The 27,054-nt window shown below is 40.8% G+C and overlaps 1 protein-coding gene across 1 annotated transcript in view; it reads left to right on the top strand.

The window, feature by feature from the left end:
• The window catches only part of ILDR2 (immunoglobulin like domain containing receptor 2), a 70,215-nt gene that overhangs the window by 4,468 nt on the left and 38,693 nt on the right, over window positions 1-27,054 (top strand). The window contains exons 3-4 of the mRNA XM_069094513.1: window positions 2,967-3,299; window positions 4,759-4,878. Of these exons, the coding sequence (XP_068950614.1) occupies window positions 2,967-3,299; window positions 4,759-4,878 (453 nt within the window). The remainder of the gene's footprint in view (window positions 1-2,966; window positions 3,300-4,758; window positions 4,879-27,054) is intronic.

Raw genomic sequence — 27,054 nt, 5'->3', positions numbered from 1 at the left:
CAATCCTGTTTCCTCCAGCATAGATCTCTTATATATATATATATATATAGATATAGATATATAGATATATATCTTTGATCCAACCCCCTTGTTCTTCTCTGCTTTGTTTTATTTAGTGCCCATTTCTACTTCAACTATTAGCACAAGTTAAGACTTGGATACTCGGTTCCGGGTTGGTGGTTCTTCTGTACTTGATGGCGAAAAAAGTCTGTTATAGGCTATTTGCAGATCTTTTTTCACTTTTCATCTATTTGTTATTCTTCCATTTTCATCCTTAAATGCCCTTGGGGTAACTTTGCTTAATCGTATCTTTTGCCAAGCTTTTTTTAAAACTAATTTTCCTCTCTACTACTTCTCTCTATTTCATGACACTACTCATAATTTCCTCTATCTTTCTTTATAAGACTTCTCAAATGAGTCTATATTCTAAATTGAAGTTGCCTTAAGCATCCATTTCCCTTCAGTTGGCAAGTAGGTTAAATGTTTGCTGACTAATATGCTTCCTGAGTTCTTTTGGTCTTCTTGTGGCAGTAGATTTGCAGTGATTAAAACTCTTTATAAAATTATTGTGATCTGCATGATGGACACTTCTTATGTACATGTCCCATTTGTCATTGTTGATTACTTGTTTAAGTAATTTAGGATTGATCTGTTTACATTGTATGCCATATCTTTTTTCTCATTGTTCTTCTTACTTTTCACTAATTCTGATCTTTGCCCCAACAAAGTCAGTGGTTTAACTTTACAAAAATAACTGATTCAAGGATAATCGCCACATATAATGCCAGTAGTTTTCCTAGCTCTAGAATAAAGTTTATTTCATTTTGTGGCATTATTATTTGTGGTGCTTGCCATGTCCCACACCTACCAGTTCTTTTTTTGAAGAATATGTTCATGAAAGAAAGGTGTTAAGCTTCCACGTAGTCTATAGGTCTTTGGCTTCTCTTATTCCTGAACCACACATTCCCATATACCTTTTGTCATCCTTATCTTTTTCACTTTTACATTGATATTATTGAGTGTGAGTATAGATTAATTAAATTTAGAGGGTCTTAAATGAGTTCCTCATGGAATTTGTCTACAACTTCATCCCTAGCAACAAATGGTTGTATATAAGCAGTTATTATTTTCATGGTGGTGCCATTATTTTCATATTTTTGCAAATGCTTATCAACACTGCAATATGAAATGTTCCAAATCCCATGAAATAATGTTTCTTGTTGCTGCCAACTCCTTTCTTTGCCTCTCTGTTTAGTATCTGTGAACCATCTTTACATTTAGTTGCAACTTCCTTTTTTCTTCTGTTTTTATTTATAGCAAAGAATGTTAAGCTTGATATGATTCATCTCCTCTGATAGTTTGTCCTGTCATTGGACATCTCATATTTAGTACTAAGTCAAATTAATGCTTCTAGATGGTCAAAATATTAAATGATTCTTACCATTCTCTCTTTCCTTTCCTGACCTATGCCATTCCACTGCAGAAGTAGAAAGGAACTACACAGGAAAGAGAAACATTTTCTATTTTTCTTAGTTTCGTGGCTTGATATGACCAAAAAATTCATCATTAGGTGGCCATCCCCCTGGCATTGAGCCTTTCCATAATTAGTTGGATTGATCCTCAGAAAATAGACTTGATCTGTTGCTAAAGCTATATTAGAAGCTTTCCAAACATGGTAGAACCTACCAGAACCTAATCTCTATTGGGATAACCTTTGAAAACCTAGGGTCACCACCATACCACAGTGAGGCAATAAAATAGGATTTTGTGAAGATAACAAATTTCTAAATTGATATAATGGAACGAAACGTAAAGAGGGATCAGGAAAGGTTTCACAGAGAAAATGATCCCTGAGCTGAGCATTAAAGGGTTTTTAGAGTATGAGACAATGATTTTGAGGGGCTAAAATGAGGAAGCAATGCATTTCAGTCATGGAAGGGAAGGGTTAGGTTGGCCTTTTTGAATGCATGATAGGAGTATTAAACTTGGAGAAAGACAAGTTGCCCAATTTGGCTGGAATATACAGTTTATAAAGGGGAATATAATGAAACAAGACTGGAAAAGTAAGTGAGAGCCAGACAAGAGCTTCAATTCTAGGCAAAGGGGTTAGTATTGAAAATCACTAATGGTTTTTAATTAGTCTAGTGATATGGTCAGACTTGTGACATATAGCGATTTGGGTAGGATTGTGGAGGATGGATTGGCAAGAGGAAATAATGGAAGCAAGGATATGAAATAATATAACTCAAGGGACCTCCCTTTAGCTCACATAGCCACTGGTCAGAGAGGTTGTGTGAAGGTCAAACTGATAGGATTCTGTGATTCTGTCTTCTTGTCCATCCAAGTCTATCCAAATCATACAATTAGTACCTTATAAAGAGCCTTTTACATTTGATAAATCTATATTCAGGCAAATAGGTTGTAATATTGTAAGTATCTAAGGCCAGATTTGAACTCAGGAAGTTGAGTCTTCCTGACTCCAGGTCTGGCTGTACCACCTAGCTTCCCGAAAATAATCATACTCTCCACTAATTATGAGTCTTATGCAAATGTCTAGGCTTGAGCCCAATGCTACATTGAGATGATAATGATAAAAATGATGATAGCTACCTTCTTAACGTTTGCACAGTGCTTTATATTTTGTTTCACTGAAGCCCTTGAAACAGCTCTTTGAGGTAGGTATGATTATATCCCCATCTTACAGATAAGGAAACTGAATTTGAGAGAGGGTATGCTATTTGCCTGGATTCATGCTGCTCTTAAGTGTCTAAGGTCAGATTTGAATTCAGGTCTTCCTGACTCCAGTTCCACCTAAGTCTGAACCTATTAAAGAAGCCCCAGAAATGAGACTCAACTTTCCTAGCATCAAGTCATTCTCACATTTTAAGTCCCAAGGGATGAGACCCCCCCCCCCCGCCTTTCATATGTAGATATAACATCAGGTTTGTGGTTTTTCTCTTTCACAGTAATAACCGAAGGCTTGCAGGTCATAGTACCTGAAAGGTCGAAGAAAGCCATGCTGTTCCAGCCGGTTGTGCTAAGCTGCCGCTTCAGCACGTCCTCACAGCAGCCAGCCGTTATCCAGTGGAAATTCAAGTCCTACTGCCAGGATCGAATGAAGGAAGCCTTGGGCATGGCCACTGCCGGGGCCCAGCCCCTCAGCAAGAGGAACCTAGAGTGGGACCCCTATCTGGATTGTGTAGACAGCAGGAGGACAGTGCGAGTTGTGGCCTCAAAGCAAGGAGCTGTTGTCACCCTTGGAGAATTCTACCGGGGAAGAGACATCTCCTTTGGTGAAGGTAATTAGGTCTTGAAGGTGTCTGTTCTGATGGCTTTTCTAATTCTACAGATATTTGAATGTGTGGGACAAAGGCATACCAACAGATTTAGCAGCTACTTAGATGGATGGAACAGTAACTATATTTGACACCTCAGGTTTAGGGTAATGCTTTCTTTCCCTATGCCATTTCATCTTTATTTTACAAATGAGAAAACTGAAGCTCAGAGACATGTCCAGGGTCACACAGATATTTGGGGATAGAGCTAAGATTTGAGCCTAGTATTTAGATCACAAACCCGGTGCTCTGTCCCTCTCTGATGTTAGACCACAAAGAATTGTCTAGAGACAAGACAGAGCCAAGTCCTGGGCAGACATCGTTTCAGCATCATGTTGATAACAGGTCCTGGATGCAGACTTGACTTCACTCTTTTTCTAGACATCAAACTGTACTAATATACCCTGGTGTTCCTTCTTTCACATGGCAGGTTTTGCTCACTTATTTCTGACCCAAGGAGAAAAGAAGTTCAAAGCACTAATGTGTGACTTTCTTCAAGTTTCAACTTCTCTGAACCCCAGATTCTTCTTCGACAAAACGAGGGAGGGGGCAGTTTGTTCAAAATTTTCTAAGGTCCTAAATATCCCCAAGACCCTTTTCAGCCCTGAATCTAAGCTCTTATAAATAGCCTTATCTCCCCCTTCTCCTTGATTGTAATTTCTTATACAAGACTGATTCTGGAGAATCAGGGGTGACCTGGGATTATTCTTGGTTGGAAAATCCTTGCAAATCTGTTTCATTTCTGGGGAGTTGGGTTTATTCTAAGATTTTTCTGGGAGATTATCCCAGGCTTCAACATTCTCCAAGGAATACACCCACCTCTGAAACTAGACTAGAATTAACCCCAAATCTGATATTATCTCTTTTCTGTAGCATTGTACTATGAGATGGTAACCCACTTAGCCTAGGGGCTTACTAACATGGGATAAACAATGCTGTGTGTCAAATGGGGAGAGGAAAAAATGGAAGGAGAGGGGAGAGACATCAGTGCAAGGAAGAGAAAGAGATGGGAGGTAATTGTGTCTCAGAGCATAGTACTTCTACTGGAGGTATACTATCCCAATTTTCTGCAGATCTTTTTTTAATTATGGGGAAGCTAAGATAATACTTAGGGGAGAGGAAGGAAATAATGAGGGTTGGGGGAAAGAACAATTTCTAGGTCTTTCCAAGATCTCTTTCCTGTCTTGTCATCATTTGGTTTGTCCCCACAGTTTTTAGGCCTGGGCTCAGGGGCCCAGGGGGTCCCTGGGTATATCAGGGGGTAAAGTGTAAGAGCACAGGGTCAACAAGTCAGGAATCTCTGCCTTGCCACTAAGACGCCATCTTTCTGGACCTCAGTCTCATTACTTGCAACATGAAGGGGCTGCCCTCGATCTTGAAGGACTTCTATGATCCTATGGCTCTTCTTGTTTTTGTGTGACAGGTGCAGAGCTCAAGATTGGGAAAGTCATGTGGGGAGACAGCGGCCTCTACTACTGTATTGTCACCACCCCTGACGATGTGGAGGGCAAAAATGAGGACTCGGTGGAACTCCTTGTGCTGGGTGAGTGGAAACCATTTCCCACACTCTGACCTGGCTTGGACAGGCCATTGCTGGGTCTCCTCTTTCTTCACAGACACATGAGTTTAGATCTGTGTATTTTGTTTACTCTCTGTCCAGACAAACCCACCTGAGGATGTACACATGCTTCATGCACCAGATACCCTCACTGCTCTGAGGTTCTTGCCTGCTTTCACTGTTAATACAGGTGTTTCTCCTGCTTTCTAGCTTAATTTTTCCCTTTATTTTCCTCTTTAACCCCCTCTTCTCTTGTTCTATATTGTCTTTTTTTTATGCTGATGTGTTAAGAAAACAGGAGAGAAAGGCCTTTGAAGGAAGGCAGAGACTGCTGGAATGAAAACAAAATTGGTATTTCAGTCTCTCCTGAGACATGAGGGATGTTTCCCCCATCTAGTTCATTTCCATCTAAGAGAATCCCAAAGGTAAAAAAGGTTGCAGTGCTTGGCTATTAGAGGCAGCTAATAATTAGTTGATTGTTTTTTTGGGTGCTTGGTATTCAACTTTCCAATTCCCCAAGGAAAAAGGTGATATGTGAAACTGACTGATGCTGCCTAGGAGGGCTTGACTTCCCTTCAGAACAAATACATTGAATTATTTTCGTGAATATAAATGTATTACTTTTATCTTTTTTATCCCTTAATACATGGGTTAGGGGTATGTCTTCTGAAATTACAAATAAGGAAATTTTTAAAAGTTGGTTGTTTTTTTTTTTAAAGTAAATTACTTTAATGTTGGAAACAAAATCAGTAATCAGTACATGAACTGGAGGAGGGATGCTACAAGATAAATGACATTTTAGTTGACTTTAATTATTTAAGAAAAATTAAAAGGAAAAATCAGTTGATAGTCAATTTTCTGAAGTGCATACAGTCTTGAAAGTAGATGTGTTTGGGAAAGGTGATATTCACTGCTGGAAAAAGGCACAGCTGCTGTTCCTAATATCCAGCCAAAACTCTTATTCTTATTTTCTATTCTATTCTATTATTTTTATAGGCACTCCATTTCCTGTCTTTGAGCATTTTTTACTGGCTATCCCCATGTTGGAACCTGCTTCCCCACTTCTCCTTTTTATCATACTGAATTTCCTTTAAGTCTTGGTTAAAGGAGCACCTTCTCTACCTGAGGCCTCTTGATGCCCCCAGATTATAGAGCCTCCCCTCCTCCAGTTTACCTGATATCTATTTTTAAAATATATATCCATATGTTTGTTTCCTTCATAGACTGTAAGCCCCTTGTGAGCAGGAACTGTTTCAGTGTTGTCTTTTCATCCCCAGTTTTCAGCAAAGTGCCTCGTGCATAATAGACCTGTTAGCAAATGTTTGTTGAAATTGAAAAAAAAAGACATTGCTGGAGGAAGAGGCCACTGTTGATGTTCAGTGTTCTATGATTTGTTCTGGGATTCTGGTCCCTTTTTCCTTACACTTTTCCATCTGTCAAGTGGAATAATGGTGATAATGGTTGATTTTCCTAGAAGGTTGAATTAGTTTGCATTTATAATGCTTAAAGACAGGAGAATGAAAGGTTCTCAAGAATTGCAAACTCTAGTTGCCACTATTTGCATGAATAAAAATACAATGTATTTAAAGGGAAAGACAAAGGTGGAAGTCTTATGCTGGTACTGTAACAAACCCCAGGGACCCGAGAGTGGGGAAGGGCTATGAATCTCTAAACCAGAAGAGGAAAGAAAGGTGGATTTCTGCTTAATCATACAACCATAAAAGCCAACTTTGAAAGGATAAGTGGCTCATCGAGCTGGCAATTAGCTAATTGTGGACAGTTATTTGTCCAGTCCAGTTTATTTGCAGAAAAGTAATTGCCTACATAGGAACAGGAGGTAAGGTAGAGGCCACTTTAAATAATTTGGACCCAGGTGCCCTGCAAACTCTTGAGAAATAAATGCATACCATGAGAAGCCATGTCATCTAAGGATGTACTGAAGTCCATGAAGGACACTTCTCTGGATCAAAACATATAAAAAGCAACTTGTGGGAAGATACTATTCTCAGTGTGGCTCCAACAAACGGGAGGGAAATGGTGTCAGCATCTGAGAGGTGGGAGAAAGGAAGGCTTGGATGCAGTGATCAGTAGAGGATGGGAGAAAAAAAAGGTGCAGCTGAAAACAGTCAGTCTTGATTCAACTGTAAAGGAACATGCCAAGTGGAGGGAGGAAAGAGCACTGAATTCTAAGTAGGAGAATGCAGTCCAAGCCCAGTGCTGCCATGCTTGTTAGCTGCACGCTCTGAGCTTATATATGAAAGGCTGAGACTGGGTGACTTCCAAAGGCCCTTATGAAGGTTCTGCTGGTCTGTGACTCTAAGTAATAACCGAAAGGAAGCACATACCATATTGAGCATCTCAGCAGCCACGTGAGAGAAGGATATGCGTTGTAGCCATAGTCAGATGAGCATTTGGAATAAGGGTCGGCAGGGTACTCCACCTTGCATGGAGTAAGTAGGGAGGGAGGGTTAGTAGAATCAAGGGTACCTTAAAAATGCCCTGTTATAAAATACGTGTTTTTAAACCCTGAACATTCTAATCTTCATTGGGCGCTGGATTTATAGTCAGAAGACCTGAGTTTCAGTCCTAACTCTGACACCTAATAATACCCAAGTGACTTGGGGTAAATTAGACATTTCCCTTCCCTGGGGCTAAGAGCACTATATTAGAATATGATGGGGGGGGGAGCTGGGTTCAAATTCTGACTTAGCTGTATTTGCTGTTCAGTAGTTCTTCAGTCTTGTCTGATTTTTCGTGATCCTATTTGAGATTTTCTTGGCAAAGATGTTGGAGCAGTTTGCCACTACCTTCTCCAGCTCATTTTATAGATGAGGAGGCTGAAGCAAACAGGGCTAAGGGACTTGCCCAGAGTCATACAGCTAGTAAGTGTCTGAGACCAGATTTGAATTCAGGAAGGTGACAGGCCTGTGTCACCTATCTGCCCCAAATAGTTGTATTACTCTGGGCAAATACTCAATTCTCCTGAGCCTCAGTTTCCACACCCATAAAACTGGAATTTTAATACTAATAATTACAAGAGGAATAATAATAACAGTAGTTGACATTTACAAAGCACTTTCAAGTTTACACAGCTATTTCCATGCATTCTTTCATGTTGATCCCTACAACAACCTCAGGAAGGAAGATTCTCTAATTAACTGCATTTTACAAATGAGGACCAGTGTCTTCAAGAGGTTAAGTGACTGTCCCACAGTTACATGGCAAGGGAGGGTCAAGGGTGAGGGCTAAACCTGAGCCTCTGATGACTTTAAGACTGGGACAATTTATACTTCAGTAAGGATGGTAATGGTAATAGTGGCAATGATGGTGTACTCCCTACGTTAGAGTCTGGGTGTGAAGAAAATGTTTTGTAAGCTTTAAAGTCAATACACATTTATTAAACAGTTCTTATGTTCTAGGCCCTGTTCTATAGAAGGGTACTGCCATGATTCTTGCTACTATTCTCTGTAATGTAGTTATTGATTATGTGATCAGTCAGGTTGCATGTTTTGCAGTGAAGACTCAAAGCTTCTGGTAGATAGTATAATCCAAGGTTACTTGGATTCTTCATACTTCATCCTGGTTCTGCCTGGACATTTAAGGAAAGAGGGTTAAAAACTGCACCTGTGAACTTTTCAAAGAAAAGAAAATACCAGTTGCTTTCGTAAAAGGTCAGAATTTAGCAAGTAGGGATTCTCCAGGTCTGTGGAGGTCCCTTAGGCCCAATGCCTCTCCTTCAGATGTATTGGAATGTTTTTTCCAGGCCCAAAGACTGTAGGACTACATAGCTACAGCTTCTTGAGAGTTGGTATCGTTTCATTTTTTGTCTTTGTAACCCCAGTCCCTACCTTGGCATACAGTAGGTGTTTAATAATGCTTACTGACTGACTGATAGATTTAATCAAGAGGTATTGGTGTGGCATGGTGACAATGTAATTTAGAATCAAAAGATCTGTGTTCAGATGTAGCATTTGCTATTCACAAGTCACCTAAGCTTTCTGAGTCTCAATTTCTTTATCTGTAAATTGAGAGTTGACATTAAATCTTAAACCTAACAGATAAATCTGAAATATTTTGTTTCCATGGAAAACTAGAATCAGAAAGTAGATGGTCCTTGGAAGGGCAGAGTCAAGATGGTGGAGTACAAACAGGACTTCCGCACGGCTCCAGTTTCTACCTCCTCCAATTCATGTAAAAGGTGACTCTGAACAAACTTTGGAGCTGCAGAACCCACAAAATGATACAGAGAAGCTTATCTCCTGCTGAAGACAGGCTGGCAGGAAGTGGCCAGCTCAGCACTCTGGGAGCCAACCCCAGGCCCCACCCACCCACCGCCCTCCCCAGCCCGAGGTTTTAGCCTCAGGACAGCCACAACCAGCTGCTGCTTGGAGGTACTTCAGATCACCAGCAGCTGTGGTAGTTTCCAGAATTATCAACCCATACATGCTAAGGACAAAGTGAGAGGTCGGTGCAGTATGGACTTTGGGATCCAGTAGTTGGGAGTGCTGTCAGCCTTTGCCCTGGTGCGAGAAGTGGCTGAGGCAGTGGCTGTACAGCTGCCACCACATGGCTGCTTCAGCTCTTGGCCAGCAGAGTATAGGGGGACCAAGTGACCAGTCTGAGGGGTAATCGCTCTTGCTTTAACCTGCTTGGATCTGGATTGTGGTCTAGGGTGAAGGTCCTGGGGTATGTGACCAGCTTGCCAGCGTGTGTGGAGGCTTCAGAGAGGGCACCCAACTAATACCTTTGGCAGCTGAGAAAACCCCACCATTTGGTATGAAGCTTCCCTGTCTGGTAGCAGAGTCCTACTGTGTCAAAAAGCCCAAAAGTCAAGTAATTGAGTGGCAACAAGAGCAGGCAAAGGAAGCAAAGAAAACAGAGCAATCCAACTTTACCCTCCTATTTTGGGGACAAAAAGGATCAAAGAAGCATGGAACAGGAGGAATATAGTGAAGTCAGATCTCCTGCACCAAAAGCTTCCAAGAAAAATACGAGCTGGTTACAGGCCATAGAGGACCTTAAGAAGGATTTTGAAAATCAAATAAGAGTAGAGGAAAAATTGGGAAGAGAAATGAGAACAATACAAGAAAATTATGAAATGAGAGTCAACAACTTGACTGAGGAAAATAACACCTTAAAAAACAGACTGACTCAAATGGCAAAAGAGGCTCAAAAAGGCAATGAGGAGAAGAATGCCTTAAAAAGTTGAATTTGCCAGATGGAAAAAGAATGTCAAAAGCTCACTGAAGAGAATCATTCCTTCAAAATTAGATTGGAGCAAATGGAAGCTAGTGACTTTATGAGAAATCAAGATACTATTAAACAGATCCAAATGAAAAAATAGAAGGCAATGTGAAATATCTCATTGGGAAAACCACTGACCTGGAAAATAGATCCAGGAGAGATAATTTAAAAATTATTGGACTACCTGAAAGCCATGATCAGAAAAAGAACCCAGAAATCATCCTTCAAGAAATTCTCAAGAAAAATTGCTCTGATGTTTGAGAATCAGAGGGCAAAATAGAGGTTGAAAGACTCCACTGATTACCTCCTGAAAGAGATCCCAAAAAGAAAACTCCTAGGAATATTTTGCCAGGTTCTAGAGTTCCCAGATCAAGGAGAAAATATTACAAGCATCCAGGAAGAAACAATTTCATATTGTGGAAACACAATCAGGATAACTCAGGACCTGGCACCTTCTACACTGAAGGATCAAAGGGCTTGGAATATGATATTCTGGAGGTCAAAGGAGCTGGGATTAAAACCAAGAATCACCTACCCAGCAAAACAGTATCATGTTTCAGGGGAAAATATGGTCATTCAGTGGAATAGAGGACTTTCCAGCATTCTTCATGAAAAAACCAGAGTTGAATAGAAAATTTGACACTCAGATACAAGAAGCGAGAGAAGCATGAGAAGGTAAACAGGGAAAAGAAATCATAAGGAACTTATCAAAGTTGAACAATTTACATTTCTACATGGAAAAACAATAATCGTAACTTATGAAACTTTTCTCAATATAAGAATACTTGAAGGGAATAGAAATGTATGTGTTTATATATATATATATATGTATATATACATTCATACATATATGTCTATATAGGAGGGTATATGAATACATATGTGAATATGTGTATATGTGTGTACAGGTATATATAGACAGAAGGCACAGTATCAATTGAAAAGGAAGGATGATACTTAAAGGTGAAATTAAGAGATGACAGAGGAATATAATGAGAGGAGATGGGGAGAGACAGAATGGGGTAAACTATCTCATATAGAAGAGGCAAGGGAAAATGGTTACTATGGAGGCGAAGAACATGAAGACAAGAGGGATTGGGTCAACCTTATTCTCATTGAATTTGGCTTAGGGAGGGAATGACATACACACTAAATAGGGTATCTCACCCTACAGGAGAGTAGGGGGGAAGGGGATGAGAGGGGGGTTGATGGAAGGGAGGACAGGTTAGGGGGGAGGGAAGTTGGAAGCACCCACTTTTGAAAAGGGACAGGATCAAAGTAGAGAATAGAACAGGTAGGAGGTGGGATAGGAGGGAGGGAAATATAGTAAGTCTTTTACAATATATCTACTATGGTAATGTTTTGCATAGCTACACATGTACAACCTATACTAAATTGCTTATCTTCCCGGTAAGGGTGGGTGACAAGGGAGGAAGGGAATGAATCTGGAATTCAAAGTTTTAAAATCAAATGTTTAGATATATATACCAAAAAAAAAGTAGATGGTCCTAGAACAATTCTTACTTCCCATTCAGGCTACCTGAAGGCTTTGCCAAGTGGAAAAGGGATTTGACCTCCATGCTAAGAATAAAGTGGGCCATGGGGACATCAGCCGGTGGATCACCTGACCACCTGGGGCCATGTTATAACCATTCACACTCACAAGGGAATCATGGAGAAACAAACAGTGGGCTTTTACAAGGTTTCAGTAACAGCAAGAGTAACCCTTAGGTCTCACCAGACTAAAGAGAGAGGTTTCAGTGGCTTGAATTAGTTAATATTATCTTTATTTTTTTGGTAGGTAAGAAAAAAGTAGTTGAATAAAGGGAACTGGTTGAAATGCATATAGTGAGTGGGTGAGGTGGATTAAGGTAGAGGGTTAATAACGTAAGATTGGTCTGACTCATTACAGTTATGAGGGGGATACAGCTCATGGGTCTGCTGCCTGCTGGCACAGGTTTTTCTAGGCCCACCACAGTGTGATCTGCTTTTTCTGAGCTGCTTACCATAATTGTAGATGATTCTTTGGGCTCAGCATATTCAAGACTATGTTGCTAGATTATTTAGCAATTTTAAAACTTGTGTGTAATTACTTTTGCAAGGTGGTTAACTTATGATGCAATTGAAGGAAAGATAGATTTGGAATACAGTATATTCAGTACAATACAGTATAATACAGTATATTATACATTTCCTCGGTTTGAATCCTAGTTCTCTCTCTTGCTAGTCAGGACAAATAAGGCAAATTATAGTCTCTGGGCTTGTTTCATCACCTGGAGATCTAAAGTACTGAACCATTGCTGTTGTGTGGTTGTTCAGTCATTTCACTCATGTCGGACTCTGCATGACCCCATTTGGCAAAGATATTGGAGTGGTTTGCCATTTCTTTCTCCAGTTCATTTTTATATATGAGAGACTGAGGCAGACAGGCGTAAATTTGTCCATGGTCACACAGTTAGTAGGTGTCTGAAGCCTGATTTGAACTCAAGTTCTCCTGACTCTAGGCCCTGACTGAGTTACCAAGCTACCCTTAAAAAATCTCATTGGATTAGGTGTCTTCTAATATCTCTTCTAACTTTGAAACTGCAAATCTAAAATAGTCCTGGATTTAAGTTACTAAACTTAATGAAGCTATTTTAAAATGATTTATAGCTACAATAACTCAAGAGGTTGTCTTAAAAATCCATACTGGGAAAAAAAAACTGATGAAGAATGCCTTTTTATTAACTATACTGTGATAGGCAGTTGTTAACTCATAGGGAAATATGTCTTGGATTGACCCTACAATTCAACAAAGAGCTGGGTCCAGAGTTGAAATATGTATATGAAACAATACAATCTTACTTTTTCTACTTTTAAAAAACTTAGAGTATTACTCAACTAGATAAATAGTGATCAATAAGAACTGTCATATTGATTAGGAAAGGATCACACCAGACTAACCTTTTGGATAAGGTTACTAGAGTAATAAATTGGGAGAATATTGTAAACATACTATAATTTAATTTCATTGAGACCTTTGAAAGAATTTCTCATGACATTCTAGTGAACAAGCTGGAAGAATGTGGACTGGATAATATTACAAGACTTGGTTGAATGACCAGACCCCCAGATTGGTGTATTAATGTCCACATACTGTGTCATTGGAGTGCCACAGGTATTGGTCTTTGGATCTATTTATTTAATGACTTAGATGAAGAAAGACATGGTATACTCATTGTATTTGCTGATTATATGTGAAAGATTGTTCCAAATCACTCATGATAAGAAAAATTCAAATGGAAACAAGTAAAATTTCACCTTAAATCCAGCAAACTGGCAAGGAAGAAAAAATATAGAAATAGTCAATATTGGATAGGCTGTGGCAAGACAGACACACTAATACAATGTTGGTAGAGTTGTGTATTGTTCTAATCATTCTGGAAAGCAATTTGAAATTGTGCACTTTGACCGAGAGATCCCACTGCTTGGGCACACAGCACAACAAGGTCAAAAACAGAAAGAAAAATCTAGGTGGCATAATGTATGGAGTACTTAGTCCAGAGTCTGGAAGATATAAGTTCAAACCCAACCTCAAATACTTACTAGCTGTGTGCTTTTAATTTTGTCTGCCTCAGTTTCCTCATCTGTGAAATAATGATCATAATAGTGCCTGCTTCCCAATGCTGTAGTGAGGATTAGATGAGATAATTTTTGTAAAGTGTTTAGCATATAGTAGGCACCTAATAAATGCCTGTTTCCTTCTCCCCACAAATATACCAAAATATTCATGGCTCTACTCTGTGATCACAAAGAATTGGAGATACAGTATATTCTTCTTGATTGGGAAATGGTTAAGCTGTGGTACCTGAATATAATGGAATATTATTGCATTGCAAGAAAGAATGAATCTGAAGGATTTAGGGAAACATGACAAGATTTATATGAAATGATAAAGTATGGCAGTAAATAGAAGCAGGAAAATAGTATAAACGTTGACTACAACAATATAAGTGGAAGTAACAATAAAAAAAAACTGAACCTTATTTTTAATGTTCAGATTTGGGCCCAGAGAAGGGTTAAGGAAATAGACCTACCCATTTTATGCATTTCAGCCAACCTTCTGCACTTCAGATACCTCTTCCCACTTCTAATAAAGGAAAATGGAAAGTCTCCCTTTACTGCAGACATGAGGGGATGTGGATTGGAATATTGCATATATTGCTAGATGTGGTTGATATGTTGTTGGTTTTGCTAAACTGCTCCCCCCCCCATGTCTTCTTAAGAAATCTTTGTTATAAGGGATGGCTACCTGGTTAAGGGAGGAAAGTAGATGTATTAGGAAATGAATATGATATAAAAACAAAAGGCATTATTTAAAAAATTATAGTTGATACAAAGCTGGGAGGAATCACAAATATATTTGATTCCAGAATCAGCTTCTGAAAAGATTTCAGTAGGGATGTGACCAAAACTGTTAAGAGCCTAGAGATTATGTAATGAAAAGACAAATTGCTGGGAGTGGGCATATTTGGCCTGGTGAGGAGAAGACTTGAGAAGGAAATAACTGCATGTGAAGGCAGTTCTCACATGGAAAAGGGATCAGATTTGCTTTTCTTAGTCCCACAAAGCAGGGATACAAGCCCTGCAGTCCCACAAGGACTACAAGAATCTGTAGAGGGGTGAAGTTTGACTTTATATAAGAACCTCTTTCCTAGGGATGAGAGCTGTCCTGAAATGGACTGGGTTTCCTTGTAAGACAGTGAGTTTCTCATCCATGTAATAGACTCTATGATTATGTAATAGAGATCATCAATATAGAATTGGAAGGGACCCCAGAGGTCACTGAATTCAACACCCTTATTACAAAGATGGAGAAACTGAGGCACACTTATGTCAAGTGATTGGTCCATGATTACACAGGTGACAGAGACTGGATTTTAGATTTGAGTCTCTGACTCTAAACCTAGTATGCTTTTCAGTACATTAAAAGAAGGAATTCTTATTCAGATACAGATTGGAAAAGATGACTGCTGAGATGTGTTCCAACTTTGAGACTGTAATCTTTCATCAGCATCAGCAACAACAACTTGTATTAAAGATCCCCAGTGTTCTTGCTTCTTTGTAGAACTTATCAAGGATAAGGTCACTGCTGAAAACTTATGAAAGCTTTTAGGCTTTATTTCCTTTCTTAACAAACTACCTGTAGCTATTGGCTTCAGCACTTACTGCAAAGGTAATAAAATATATTTGTTCTTGTTCTGTTCCTCCTGACCTCATTAATAAACTCCAGACTTAAGTCCCTGTCTCACCCCAAATTGCTATGGATGTTTCTTTGGTGGGGGGGAGCCAGAAACAAACTAATAAAGGAATAAATGAGAGGGAAGGTCCTCTTTGGTGGGAAGTGCATGATATTGAGGGTACTTTGAAATGAAAGGTGCCTTTGCAATATTTAGACAGGCATTTGAGATCATAGGGTCATGTCAGCAGCGGTCTGCTTTTCTGGGATCAGACATGGAGGTTGGGAATCAGTGGGCAGGGACTTGACTTTATATCCTGGAATTGTGCCACTGTTTGGTTAGAAATAAAGTTCTCTGGGACGGCTCCAGCTGGCACAACAAAGGACTTCACCATTTTAGGCTCAAGCTGTAATTTTTATTTTTAAACTTCAGAGAAATCCTTTAGACATATATATATATATATATATATATATATATATATATATATATGTATTTTCACTGCATTCAATGAACCTCACCTTCTCTCTTTGAATACCCCATGGGGTTGGATTTTTTAAGGGACTTTCAAACTAAGCTGACGTTTAAGAAGGTGGATATTGAATAAAAGGGTTATCAGTTAACTGAAGAACATTTGTTAAATGTTCCTATGTGCCAGGCACTGGGGAGCTAAAGACAAAAATGAAAAGTACTTTCCTTCAGGAAGTTTACATTCTATGTGGGAAAACCACATGTACATAAATAAATATACACAAAATAAATGCAGGTAAATTTTTGAGGGGAGGTACTACCGTGTTTCCCCGATAATAAGACCTATCCCGAAAATAAGCCCTCCCCTTACTGTGTAAGATTCCTCTAAAATAAGCCCTCCCCCGAAAATAAGCCCTATTGAGATTGCTACTGTAGTGAAGGTGATCCCCTGCGCTACACGCTACATTATGGTATCCTCTGTATGCACCGTCCCCCCCCCCGTGAAACGCACGCCGCGCTCCGAGCTGCATCCAATCAGAGCTGCAGCAGTGAGTGCGTCATCCTGTTCTTCGCCAGTGATTTGCTTATTGAATAAAGGTACATTTTTTTGTTCACATTTACCTCTTTATTAAAATTGCTGTCAATGTTCATTAAAATAAGCCCTCCCCTGAAAATAAGCCCTCTGGTGTTTTTCTGTCCAAAAAAATAATAAGACAGTGTCTTCTTATCGGGGAAACATGGTAGCGGCTGGGGAATCAGGAAAGACCTCAGGTAGGAAGTGATGTTTGAGCTCCATGTTGAAGAAAATTAGGGTTCTGTAGCAGCAAGCACCCCAGCATCCCCAGGGTGGCTGCCCATACAGGTTCTTGGATCTGCTTTGTTGAAGGAAAGCAACTCAAAATGGGTTAACAAGCTTACTTTAATCAGTCAAATATGTATCATTTACATAGTTCAGGGGAAAAAGGTCAGCACCCCAAACTTCAGAATATACAGACAGAATTATCAAGACAGAAACAGATCAAGTAGACAGATTTCCAAACTGTCCAACCATTACATCCATACCAAATCAACATCTGGGTTTCAACATCTGGGTTTTTCAAAGCCGAGGCGGGGCTCTCAACAACGGCTTCCCAGAATCCAGACCAAATCACAAAACACTTCTCAAAGTGAGCCCCAAAACAAAGCCTCACATCAGGGCTTATATAGCCTTCTCCTGGCTCAGAGAATGTAACAATTTTCTTGACCCACTGGCCAATCACAAAGTATCTACTGAAAAAACAAGCCTCCCACCCCAGGCTCCAGGTGCACTTTAGCCTAGGGGCAGGGAAGATCTTTAAAATTTACATTCCCATTACAGGTTCCTAAGAGGTAAAGGTGAGGAGGAAGTGTATCACAGCCAGGACAAAGGCACAGAAATGGGAAATGCAACATCATAAGAAGGAATAGCAAAAAGGGCAATTTGGATGGACCATAATGCATGTGATGGGGAGCAATAGATGATGAGATTGGAATGGCAGGTTGGAAGCCAGGCTATGAAGGGCTGGAAATGTCAAAGAGAAGGGTTTGTAGTTGATCCTAGAGGTAATAGGGAGTCACCAATGGAGTTTACTGAGCAGGGGAGGGGTGTGATCAGACCTGTGCCTCAGGATAGACCAGAAAGGGGAAAGACTTGAGGCAAGAACAATTAGGAGGCTGCTAGATTACCTCTAGTCCCAATATGGGACTAGAAACTAGGGCTGGATAGATAGATGTGGGCGTCATCTTCATGGAAATGATTGTTAAATCCATGGGAAGTTAGGAAATCACTAAGAAAGAAAGTGTGGAGAGAAAGAGAATAGTGTCATGACAATCCAGGTAGGAGAGAATATTCAGGAGGAGGTTATCAGTGCTGCCAAGGGGCTGTTGAAGTTTCGTCAGAAGGATAATGCCCTTTCTATCACCGTGGCTTCTTGGGTTGAAGACAGAGAAAGATAAAATGGGGCAAGAAAAATTTACATTAAAAAGACGAAAAACTTTCTAATTGGAGTGGTGACTAAAACAAAGAATACAATTGCCCCTTTTGGAGGACCTGGCAACGTGCTTAAAAAATTTCTTGTTAATTGGTCAACTGACAGATTAACCACCGTCCAAGACTCACTTAAACTCATCCAACATTAGGTAACGATTACTGACCACAAGTCTTCAGCAATCACCATATCCTTTAGAAGATCCATGAAGATGCAAGAATACTGTTGCTTTTAAATACATGTTATGTTTGGGGATGGTAATGATGAAGCCTCTACTATGCATAAGTATGAAGGCAAGATAGTCCTTGCCCTTCTATGAGCTCATGTTACACTAAGGAGGGAATAGATATAAACACAAGGTAGTTCAAGGAGAAAAAGGTCACCAAGTCAAACTGGGAGATCAGAGAAGCTTCATGGGGGAGCTGGAACACAAACTGAGTCTTAAAAGAAGACAAGGAGAAGAGGAAGGAGTGCCCCATGGGCAGAGGGTGTGACGTGAGCAAATGCACACAGATCCAGTAACCGACTTCAAATTCAGAGAAGAGCAGAAAAGTTCAGCTGGAATGTGGAGAGAGAACACAGGACGGGTAGTGATGTGAGTTCAGGCTAGAGCTTAGTGGGAACCAGATTGTGATCCCCATACCAGGCTGAGAAATGTGCTTGTGCTTAAGTGGCTGAAGGTTTTTGGTCATGAGAGGGATGAAATTAGACCTGTACCTTAGAAAGATTATTTCAGCAGCTGTCTGGAAGATGTTTTGAAGATGGAGGAGACTGGAAGCAGGGAGGCCAATTTGAAAGCTGTTGTAGTATTCCAGGAGAGAGGTATGGAATGAAGGTGTGAATTTTTATGGCCTCTGTATGAGTGTAGAATGTCCAGAAGAAACTGATGCCAGAGACATTATTCAGTTCAATTCAGGAAACAATTATTAAGTGCTAACTATGTGCCAGGTACTCTAAGTGCTGAAATTAGAATTAACAGTACTTGGCAACTTATTGAAAATGGGAGATAAGAGAAAAGGAAGAGTCAAGGAAGATTCCAAGGTTATAAGCCTGGGGCTATTGGGAGGATAGCAATGCTCTCAACAAAAAACAGGAAAGTCTGAAGGATGGACTAGATGACCCAGAATCATGGAATTCAAGAGTTAGAAGAGGCCTCAATCAATCGACAAACATTGATTAATCACCTGTGGCAGATGTTAAACTAAGCTCTAGGCCTACCTGAAGGACACTCCCTGACTTCAAGGAGCTTACATTCTTACTCAAAGGATGAATCCCATCTCCAAGAAGTAGTTGTTCAGCCTCTACTGGACACTTGTTGTGAAGGGGAACCCACCACCCATTCCATTTTAGACAGCTCTCAAGAACTCTTTCAAGCCAGCAGTTCTATGCCTCCTGTGAAAAAATCCCCCAGATCACAAAAATGAATCCCTACAGAAGGCAAATACAGTTCCCCATTGGGCCAATATGGTCCTTATTCATTGTTTCCCAGCTGGTACAATCCTTGGGACATTATCACACCTTCCAAAAACTCAACACCCTGCAAGATCATATCAGCCCCCCAAACTCATACCTCTACAGTAGCCCTTACCCCCAGGGCCCCTCCCTCCCTCTTATTGGAGAGGGTAGAGCACTCCTTCCAGATCCTTCATATAAGGATAGTGTCCAGGTCAGCTGTGGCTTCATTTTACACCCCACTGAACTCTGGAGTTCATCACATCCGCTGTAGGCTGGCCCCTACCTTCCCCTCCCTCACTCCCTACTTCTCAGTTTATTTTTATATGTTGTCTTCCCCCATTAGGTGTGAACTCCTTGAGGTCAGGAACTGTCTTTTGCCTTATCTTGCATCCCTGGCATTTAGCATGGAACCTAGCACATAGTAGGTGTTTAATCAATGTTTATTGACTGACTGACTGACTTAGAATACAGCATCTATGTAGGTCATTTCAATCCTATCCCATAAACTGGATTAAGCATGAACAATTTAAATCGTATAACCAGAAACTATCCTAGAACAGACTGTACCACATGAATACAGTAGTGGAGGGGTATTTCTGTGTTTGTTACAGCTTCCTTCTCTTGCTCTCCCTCCCTCTCTGTCTCTCTCTTCCTCCCTTCTTCCCTCTCTCTTCCTTTCCCTCTCCAACTCCCCTGTCCCCTCCCCCTCCTTCCATTACAACTCAGGTGAAACCTGGGGGGGGGGGGGGCGGTGCTGAATAACCTGGATAAGGACTGTTGGAAAGGTCTGGTGAATCATGTGGGGCTTGCCCACTCCTTTTCTTTTTTTCTTTCCTCCAAATTTGAGCCGTTTGTAATTTTAGGAAGTGCTTTTCTGGGCTAAAGTAAACCTTTCCGCCCATTAGTATTAAAAGCCATCAAGGGACACCATAAGCAATCAATGAAGAACATTTGGCAAGGGGGAAGCTCTGCGCGGTCCTGCTTGGCCCCGTGACTCCCATCGGAGCGCTTCTTTCCTGTAGCTCTGCCAAGTCCTGCCAGATACTCCTTCCCCACCACCCATGGGCTGCTGCTACCTCCCCATGAATCCCTGTCCCCACCTCCCACCCCCATTACTCTATTTCCTACTGTTTAGAAAGGGGACTTGTTGCCAAGGTGCCCCCTTCTCTTTTTATTTGCCAGCCTCAACCCTACTGATGCAAACAAAAGAGATTTGCAGATTTAAAAGGCCTCGGCTAGGAGGGTTCCCATGGCAACAGCCTCCTCAGAGGTCTTTGTTGCCTGCTCAAACTTTGATCTTGGAGAGTGGCTGATGCTGGTTCTCGCTCAGATTGACAAACCGAGAGGAGGAGGGGGAAGAGACTGGGGGAGAAGAAAGCGAAAGTTTACTGCTGGCAGAGGAGAGAGAAGGAATTAATTATAGGGCCACACTCTCCAAATAAGTCTTATTACTCTTTCTGAACATCGGATTTGGGATTTGGAGTCCTGAGCTCCAGAAGGGCCTTGTCTCTCTGACTCCAATACAGACATATTGATCAGATCAGAGTAGATGGAAGCAAGAAAATGCTCTTCCCCTCCACCTTCTACCTTCACTTGTGCGTCTAAAGTGGCCACTTCTTCCCTCAGATTTTCCAGGACTGGTGAAATAATCCTTGTTGAGGTCTTTCCATATGTGCAAATTGCAGCCCTCAAGAGAAAGAGAGAAAATAGTAAGTAGTGACCTGTGCCCTCCCAGCCCTGGCCCATACTACCTCTATCTTTCTCAAGCTACCATGCTTTGTTATACTAAAGGGAAGAATTGTAAGTTGAGGGGGTTTAGAATCTATAACCAGGCCTCAGTGAAGTCAGAACATTCTCATCAATGGTAGGCCTTATACAGTCATGGGTGCCCTATGTGGTTTTCCCATCTCTCCCCTTTCTGCCAAACATCAGGTCCAGGGGCCACTGGCAGCAAATCACCCATTTTGTCTTTTGCAACAGTCTACGATTCCAGGTTTTCTTAAGGCAATAACTTGGTGTCATGAAAAAAAATAGTGTCTTCATCCTGTCTTCATATATACTATAGTATACTTGAGACATTAATAACCAAACTGTACATATGATTAGGGGATTTCATGAAAAATGTTTCATGCTGACAAAGACTAGTAGAGAGTAATCACCTGGGAACCAAAACAAATCTGCCTTGGCTAACTCCATGGCCCTGAGTTTTCCTCATCTTGCCTCTGGAGACAAGAGTATGTTTCCCTTTTCACACCAGTATATGGTCACCATCTATTTCTCTCTCTCTCTCTCTGTCTCTCTGTCTCTCCCTCCCTCTCTCCCTCTTCCTCTTCCTCTCTCCTCTCCCCCCACTCCTCTTTGTTCATATCTTGGTCATATCCATACAAATAGCCATACACAGTATAGATTCACCTCACACTTTGTGTTTAATGTGTACCCACAGTCTTCCCATTCATTCCCTGGGCCTGACAGTTCCCATCCCCACCCCTTTATGCCCTTTGTCTGATACGCACCATCGACTCCCTTCACACCCAGTGTCTGACCTATACACCCATGCCCTCAAATGCCCAATATTTGGCATGAGCATTTTTGCCACCTCCTTTCATCCAGTGCCTGGTACTAATGTGCACCACCCTCTTTCATCACAACAATCTTACATATCATCTGTTTTGGGCCAACATTTCCTCAACTCAACTTTATCCTCAGATGAACATTCATGGTTTGACCAAAACATTTCACATCTAAAAACTATTCTTTTAGCAAATTAGTTTGGGAGATTTTGTCTTAAGATACAATTAAATTAAAGTCAATAAATGCATATTGAAAGACTCCTTTGGAGCCCAGTGATGACGCAAAATAAGACTATGACATGGTCTGTCACTTGATGAATTACATCACAGTTTTTGTGAGGGAGACTCACCTCTCCAGTATTTTACTGAATCTATGGTCTTGTTGAGGTCTTTCCATATGTACAGATTGCGGCCCCTCTATACCTTCTAATGAAACCGTTAGAGAATAAGACAAGATAGAATTCTTGCTATTCCTGGATGAAAGACACCATGGGCAAAGCACTGGATTTGGTTCTAGAGGAAATACATTTAGGTCAGACTTTTTCCTTGTCCTCACAGAGGCAACCATTTAGTGGGAGGTTGTAACATATATACAAATATAATATATGATACAAAATAGCAGCTGATAACTGCTTAGGAGATATGCCGTGAGAGACCCAAGGGTAAAGGACCAGGATGAAAAATGTAGATGGTAGCTCCAAGTTATTGCTGATGAAATGACATGTGATGGAGTTCATGAAAAAACCTTTCAGTATGCTTTGCCAGTTAGTCTTTCAGCCTGATACAAAGAAGTGTATTTGCAGATACTAGGCAAATGAATTAACTGATGGCAGATGAACCCACAGAATATATATAGGATCCTAAACTTCTCCATGGCCTGATTTTTATCCTTTATGTCCTTCATCTTTTAAAAATTCTGTTTCTCTACATGTTGGTATGTATATAATTAACTCTGTGTGTCTCGTGTACATGTATGCATATGTATATATGTGTGTATGTATAGGTGTGAACACACACACACATACCCTCACCCTCGACTAAATTTCCACTCTAATATTTCATCCCGTTTTAGAGGTAACCATGGGGTCTTGAAAAATTATGCCAAGCCAAAAAAAAAAAAAGAGCTTTGCATCGCATGGTATGCCTTTCTTGTCTCAAGACTAATCTCATGTGATCCATGGGGCTTATCATGTGAGCAGGCTTATCACTGCAGGGCCAGCCACCAGGTAACGATTGATTTTGGCTCAGATAGCTCATGATACCATCTGCTAAGGTATAGAAAGGTTATGATCTGACTTTGTCAGGGAGTAGGAGGTATTCATCAATGAAGCTCTTGAAGTTAAAAAGTAAGATGTGTCAGTATATGTGTATATATGTGTGTGTGCGTGTTTGTATGCACATACATATGTATAATATGATGTATACCTTTGCCACTCTTAATGCATGTCAGTATATATGTGTGTATATGTATCCACATAAATACATATATGATGTATATCTATGCCATTCATTTATAAAACACTTGAAGGTCTACAGAGTACTTTTTATAAGTCTTGAGATGTATGTGGTACAAGTTTTATCCATGTTTTATAAATCTGGAAAACCAGGCTGATCACAGAGGTACGGAAACTTGTCCTTGATCAGAGTCAGTCCCTGCCAATTAGTACATCAGAACAGAAAATCATCATCAATGACAAAATGATCCTATTGTGCATCTCTGTCCTTAGGGCCTATAGAACTAGAAGGGACCCCATCTCATTAGGCAAATGAATAAATTGTAAAAGATTTGCCCCAGGTCATACTGGTAACAAATGGCAGAGGCAGAATTTGAATCCAGATCCTCTGACTTTAAGCCCAGGACTCTGTTCCTTGTACCACATGGCCTGAGCTTTCTTTTCTGCCTGTGAATTTAGAGCTGGTAAGGGACTGGACAGTAAGAGTAAACATTGAAGCCCTTTGTTAATGCCCCCCAATTTCCTTCTATCACTGCCAATTTTACTAAAAGCCTAAGGGAGAATCAATCATCCTGAAGGGAGCCAAGTGCCTAGGACTCACCCTAGAATTCTAAAGGATGGATTTTTTAAAAATCCATAACCAGAAGTTTTCTTTGCCCTAATCCCAACAACAACAGTGACAGAAACAGCAACAACTCACATTTAAATAATATTTTAAGGTTTTCAAAGCACTTTCCTTACACCACCACCACCACCACAACCAGCACTAGCACCACAATCACCACCACCACCATCATCATCATTTTTGGCAGCTAGGAGTGTAGTGACCCTGGACAAGTCATTTAACCTTGGTTTGCCTCAGTTTCCTCATCTATAATAGAAGGATCATAATAGCATCTACCTCACAGGGATATTGTGAATATTTGATGAATTAACATATGTACAGCGTGCAGTATGAATGTTAACCATTATTAGCTATGTAGGTTCCCTTAACAGAGGCAGCCTTTTGAAGTGAGGCCTGAGTCCAAATGCAGCCTCCAGCTCCTAGTGTGACCCTGGGCAAGTCCCTTAGCCCCTGTGTTCTTGTGGATGTGTCTGAAAATCACATTTTAAAACCTTAAAATCATATATTGCGGCTTCTGGCTCAGACCTCTTCCTCCACCAGGATGTCCCCTGCACAGACGGGCAGTGGGAAAGGCCAGTGTGTGGGCCCTCTTTCCCAGGGGCTGCCCAGGGAGTACAATGCCTTGTGCTGAGAGGGGCCACAGAGAAGAAGCCGACAAGCAACCTCAGGGCTCTCCTCCCTGACCAAACCTCCCTTTCTCCCTCTCCTCGGCCCCCTCCCCCCTTCCTCACTCTCCCTATTTTTTGCTGTACTTGTAGATCAGCTCTGTGGGAGGAAGCTTGGCCTTCAATTAGTGAGCATTCATGACAGGCCTGCGCAGCCTCCCCCTCCCCGCCGTTGCCGTGGTTACCACTGGTATGAACAGGAGCAGCTGGGTCAGCCCCAGCATTTCATTGTAGCCGACTTTCATGGGGTATTAAGAATGAGGAGGGCTGGGGGGTGGGCACTGGGTCTGCAGAGGAGAGGCAGAATGGGGGACTGGGGCAGGACTGGGGGGGTAACCATAAATAGGCTCAGTCCCTGGAAGGAAAGAATGGAAGTTCTTGAAAGCTAGACAGGGGACAACCATTGAGCTCCCTGCCTGTCCCCCTCTCCCCCCAAAGCCAGCTGCTGCTATTCAAGTGAGAAGGTTTGGGTTCCGACGTGACCTGTGCCCTGGATTTTGCTGAACTGACTTCTCATGAAAGGGAGGACTCTGGGAAGGTCTCCATCGAATAAGCCCTTTGGTTAAATGGGGAGTTGAGGGAGAAGATCTAGGCAAGAACCCTTTGACAAAGTCATATCCTCCCATGATCGTGGGATTCCTCCAAGAGCTGCCTTCCCCAGCTTTTCTGGTTATGGGAAGAAGCCAGTCTACAAGACAAGGTGCCTTATCCGGACAAGCAGACCTAGCTCAGGAAATCATACCAATGGGCACCAGAAACTCAGTTACCTCCTTGAAGTGAACCTCACCCTCCTCCACATAATTTTAGAGCTAAACCTCCCACTTCTGTATTACCTCCATCCTGTGGTACAGACATAGCCAAATGGTCTGTCTTGCTAATAATGTTTGCACATATTTGTATCTTGAGGGGGAATTTCTCTTAATACTTTGCAACTAAGTGCTTTGCAATAATTTTTATTGTTTATTAACTTATAGAGATACATTGAATGCCTTTTAATGAGATCGTGCTGGGTATGATAGATTGAATAATCTTTAGCAGGTTGGAACATTACAAGATGCTGGGTTTTTAAAAGGTCTCAATGATTTAAAATGTTTCCTACATTCAGAAATCATACTTTAATTACACTACGTGCTGTAATGATACTGCAAACACAAATAAGTGCAAAAATAGCTTTTGTGGCACATAAGAAAATAAAATAGTCACTTCCCATTACTAAAAGAAGGTCAGGTACAATAGCAAAGGAATGAAAGGCAGTAGTGCAAGGGTATAGAACTGTGTGCACGCATGTGTATCTGTGTGTGTGTTTGTGTATTAGAGAGAGTGAGAGACGAACCCCTTTGGGATAGGTTAAGTCTATGGATCCCTTCTTATAATATTTTTTAATGTATAAAATGAAATACACAGGGTTACAAAGGAAATCTAGTGTTATATTAAAATATAGCTACACATATATACATATATTATATAAATACATTACTTAATTTAATATTATATATATACATTTTTAAGTTCAGAGACCCCAGGTTAAGAACCCCTATACTAGGATGGTATAAAGAACCCTGGATTGGGAGTTAGGAAAACTAGATTCTTGTTCTAGCCCCCCATACGGAGTAAGAGGACATGGACTCCAACTTTTCTGTATTCTGCCTCTGTGACCACAGGCAGATCATGTAAACTCTCTGAAGCAACATTTCCCTATCTGAAATATGAGGGATTTGGACAAGAGGACCCCTGAGGAACCTTCCAGCTTTAAATCTATGATTCTGTGGTTTGGTTAAATGATCCTTTCCAGCTACAATGTTGTATTATTCTATGTGAATGAAAGTAATCAATCATCAAAAGTTATAAATGATTATTAAGTACAATTAACTAAGCAAGTTAGCCAGCATTTTAAAAGCACCTATTATGTGTCAGGCATGGAGTTTGGTCCTGAGGATACAGAGACAAAAATAAAATAGCCCCCGCCCTCAAGATGCTTACATTTTAACTGGGAAAAATAACATATAGGCATATGTAAAACCTATACAAAGCCAGACACTAGATTATCCTTGAAAAGGAAGGCACCAGCAGCTGGGGGAACCAGGAAACATTTCATGTAGAAGAGTGGTGAAACTGAATCTTGAAAAAATCCAGGGATTACACAAAGTGGATGTGACAAGGGAGGGATACCTTTCCAGGGATGGGGAGAGAGCTAATGCCAAGCATGAAGCTAGGAAATGGAACATCATGTGTGAGGCATAGCAAAGAGGCCAGTGTGGCCAGACCATAGCATGTGTGGAAGGGAGTAATGTGTAAGAAGGCTAGGAGTCTGATGGGACCAATTTTATGTGACAAAATAGTGGTTTATATTGAATGTCCCAAAAGTCTTAGTGTAATTTTGGGCTACTGAAGCTTAAAATTGTACTTAGACTTTTGAAACACCCTCTGCCTTAGACATAATAAGGAGCCACTGGGG

The sequence above is a fragment of the Petaurus breviceps genome, unplaced genomic scaffold (assembly GCF_028583685.1).
Source record: "Petaurus breviceps papuanus isolate PSGF00001 unplaced genomic scaffold, PetGlider_PUasm1.0 220, whole genome shotgun sequence".
In the NCBI taxonomy this organism is placed as follows: domain Eukaryota; kingdom Metazoa; phylum Chordata; class Mammalia; order Diprotodontia; family Petauridae; genus Petaurus; species Petaurus breviceps.
The sequence above is the reverse complement of the archived record's forward strand: the minus strand, read 5'-3'. Positions and strand labels throughout refer to the sequence as shown.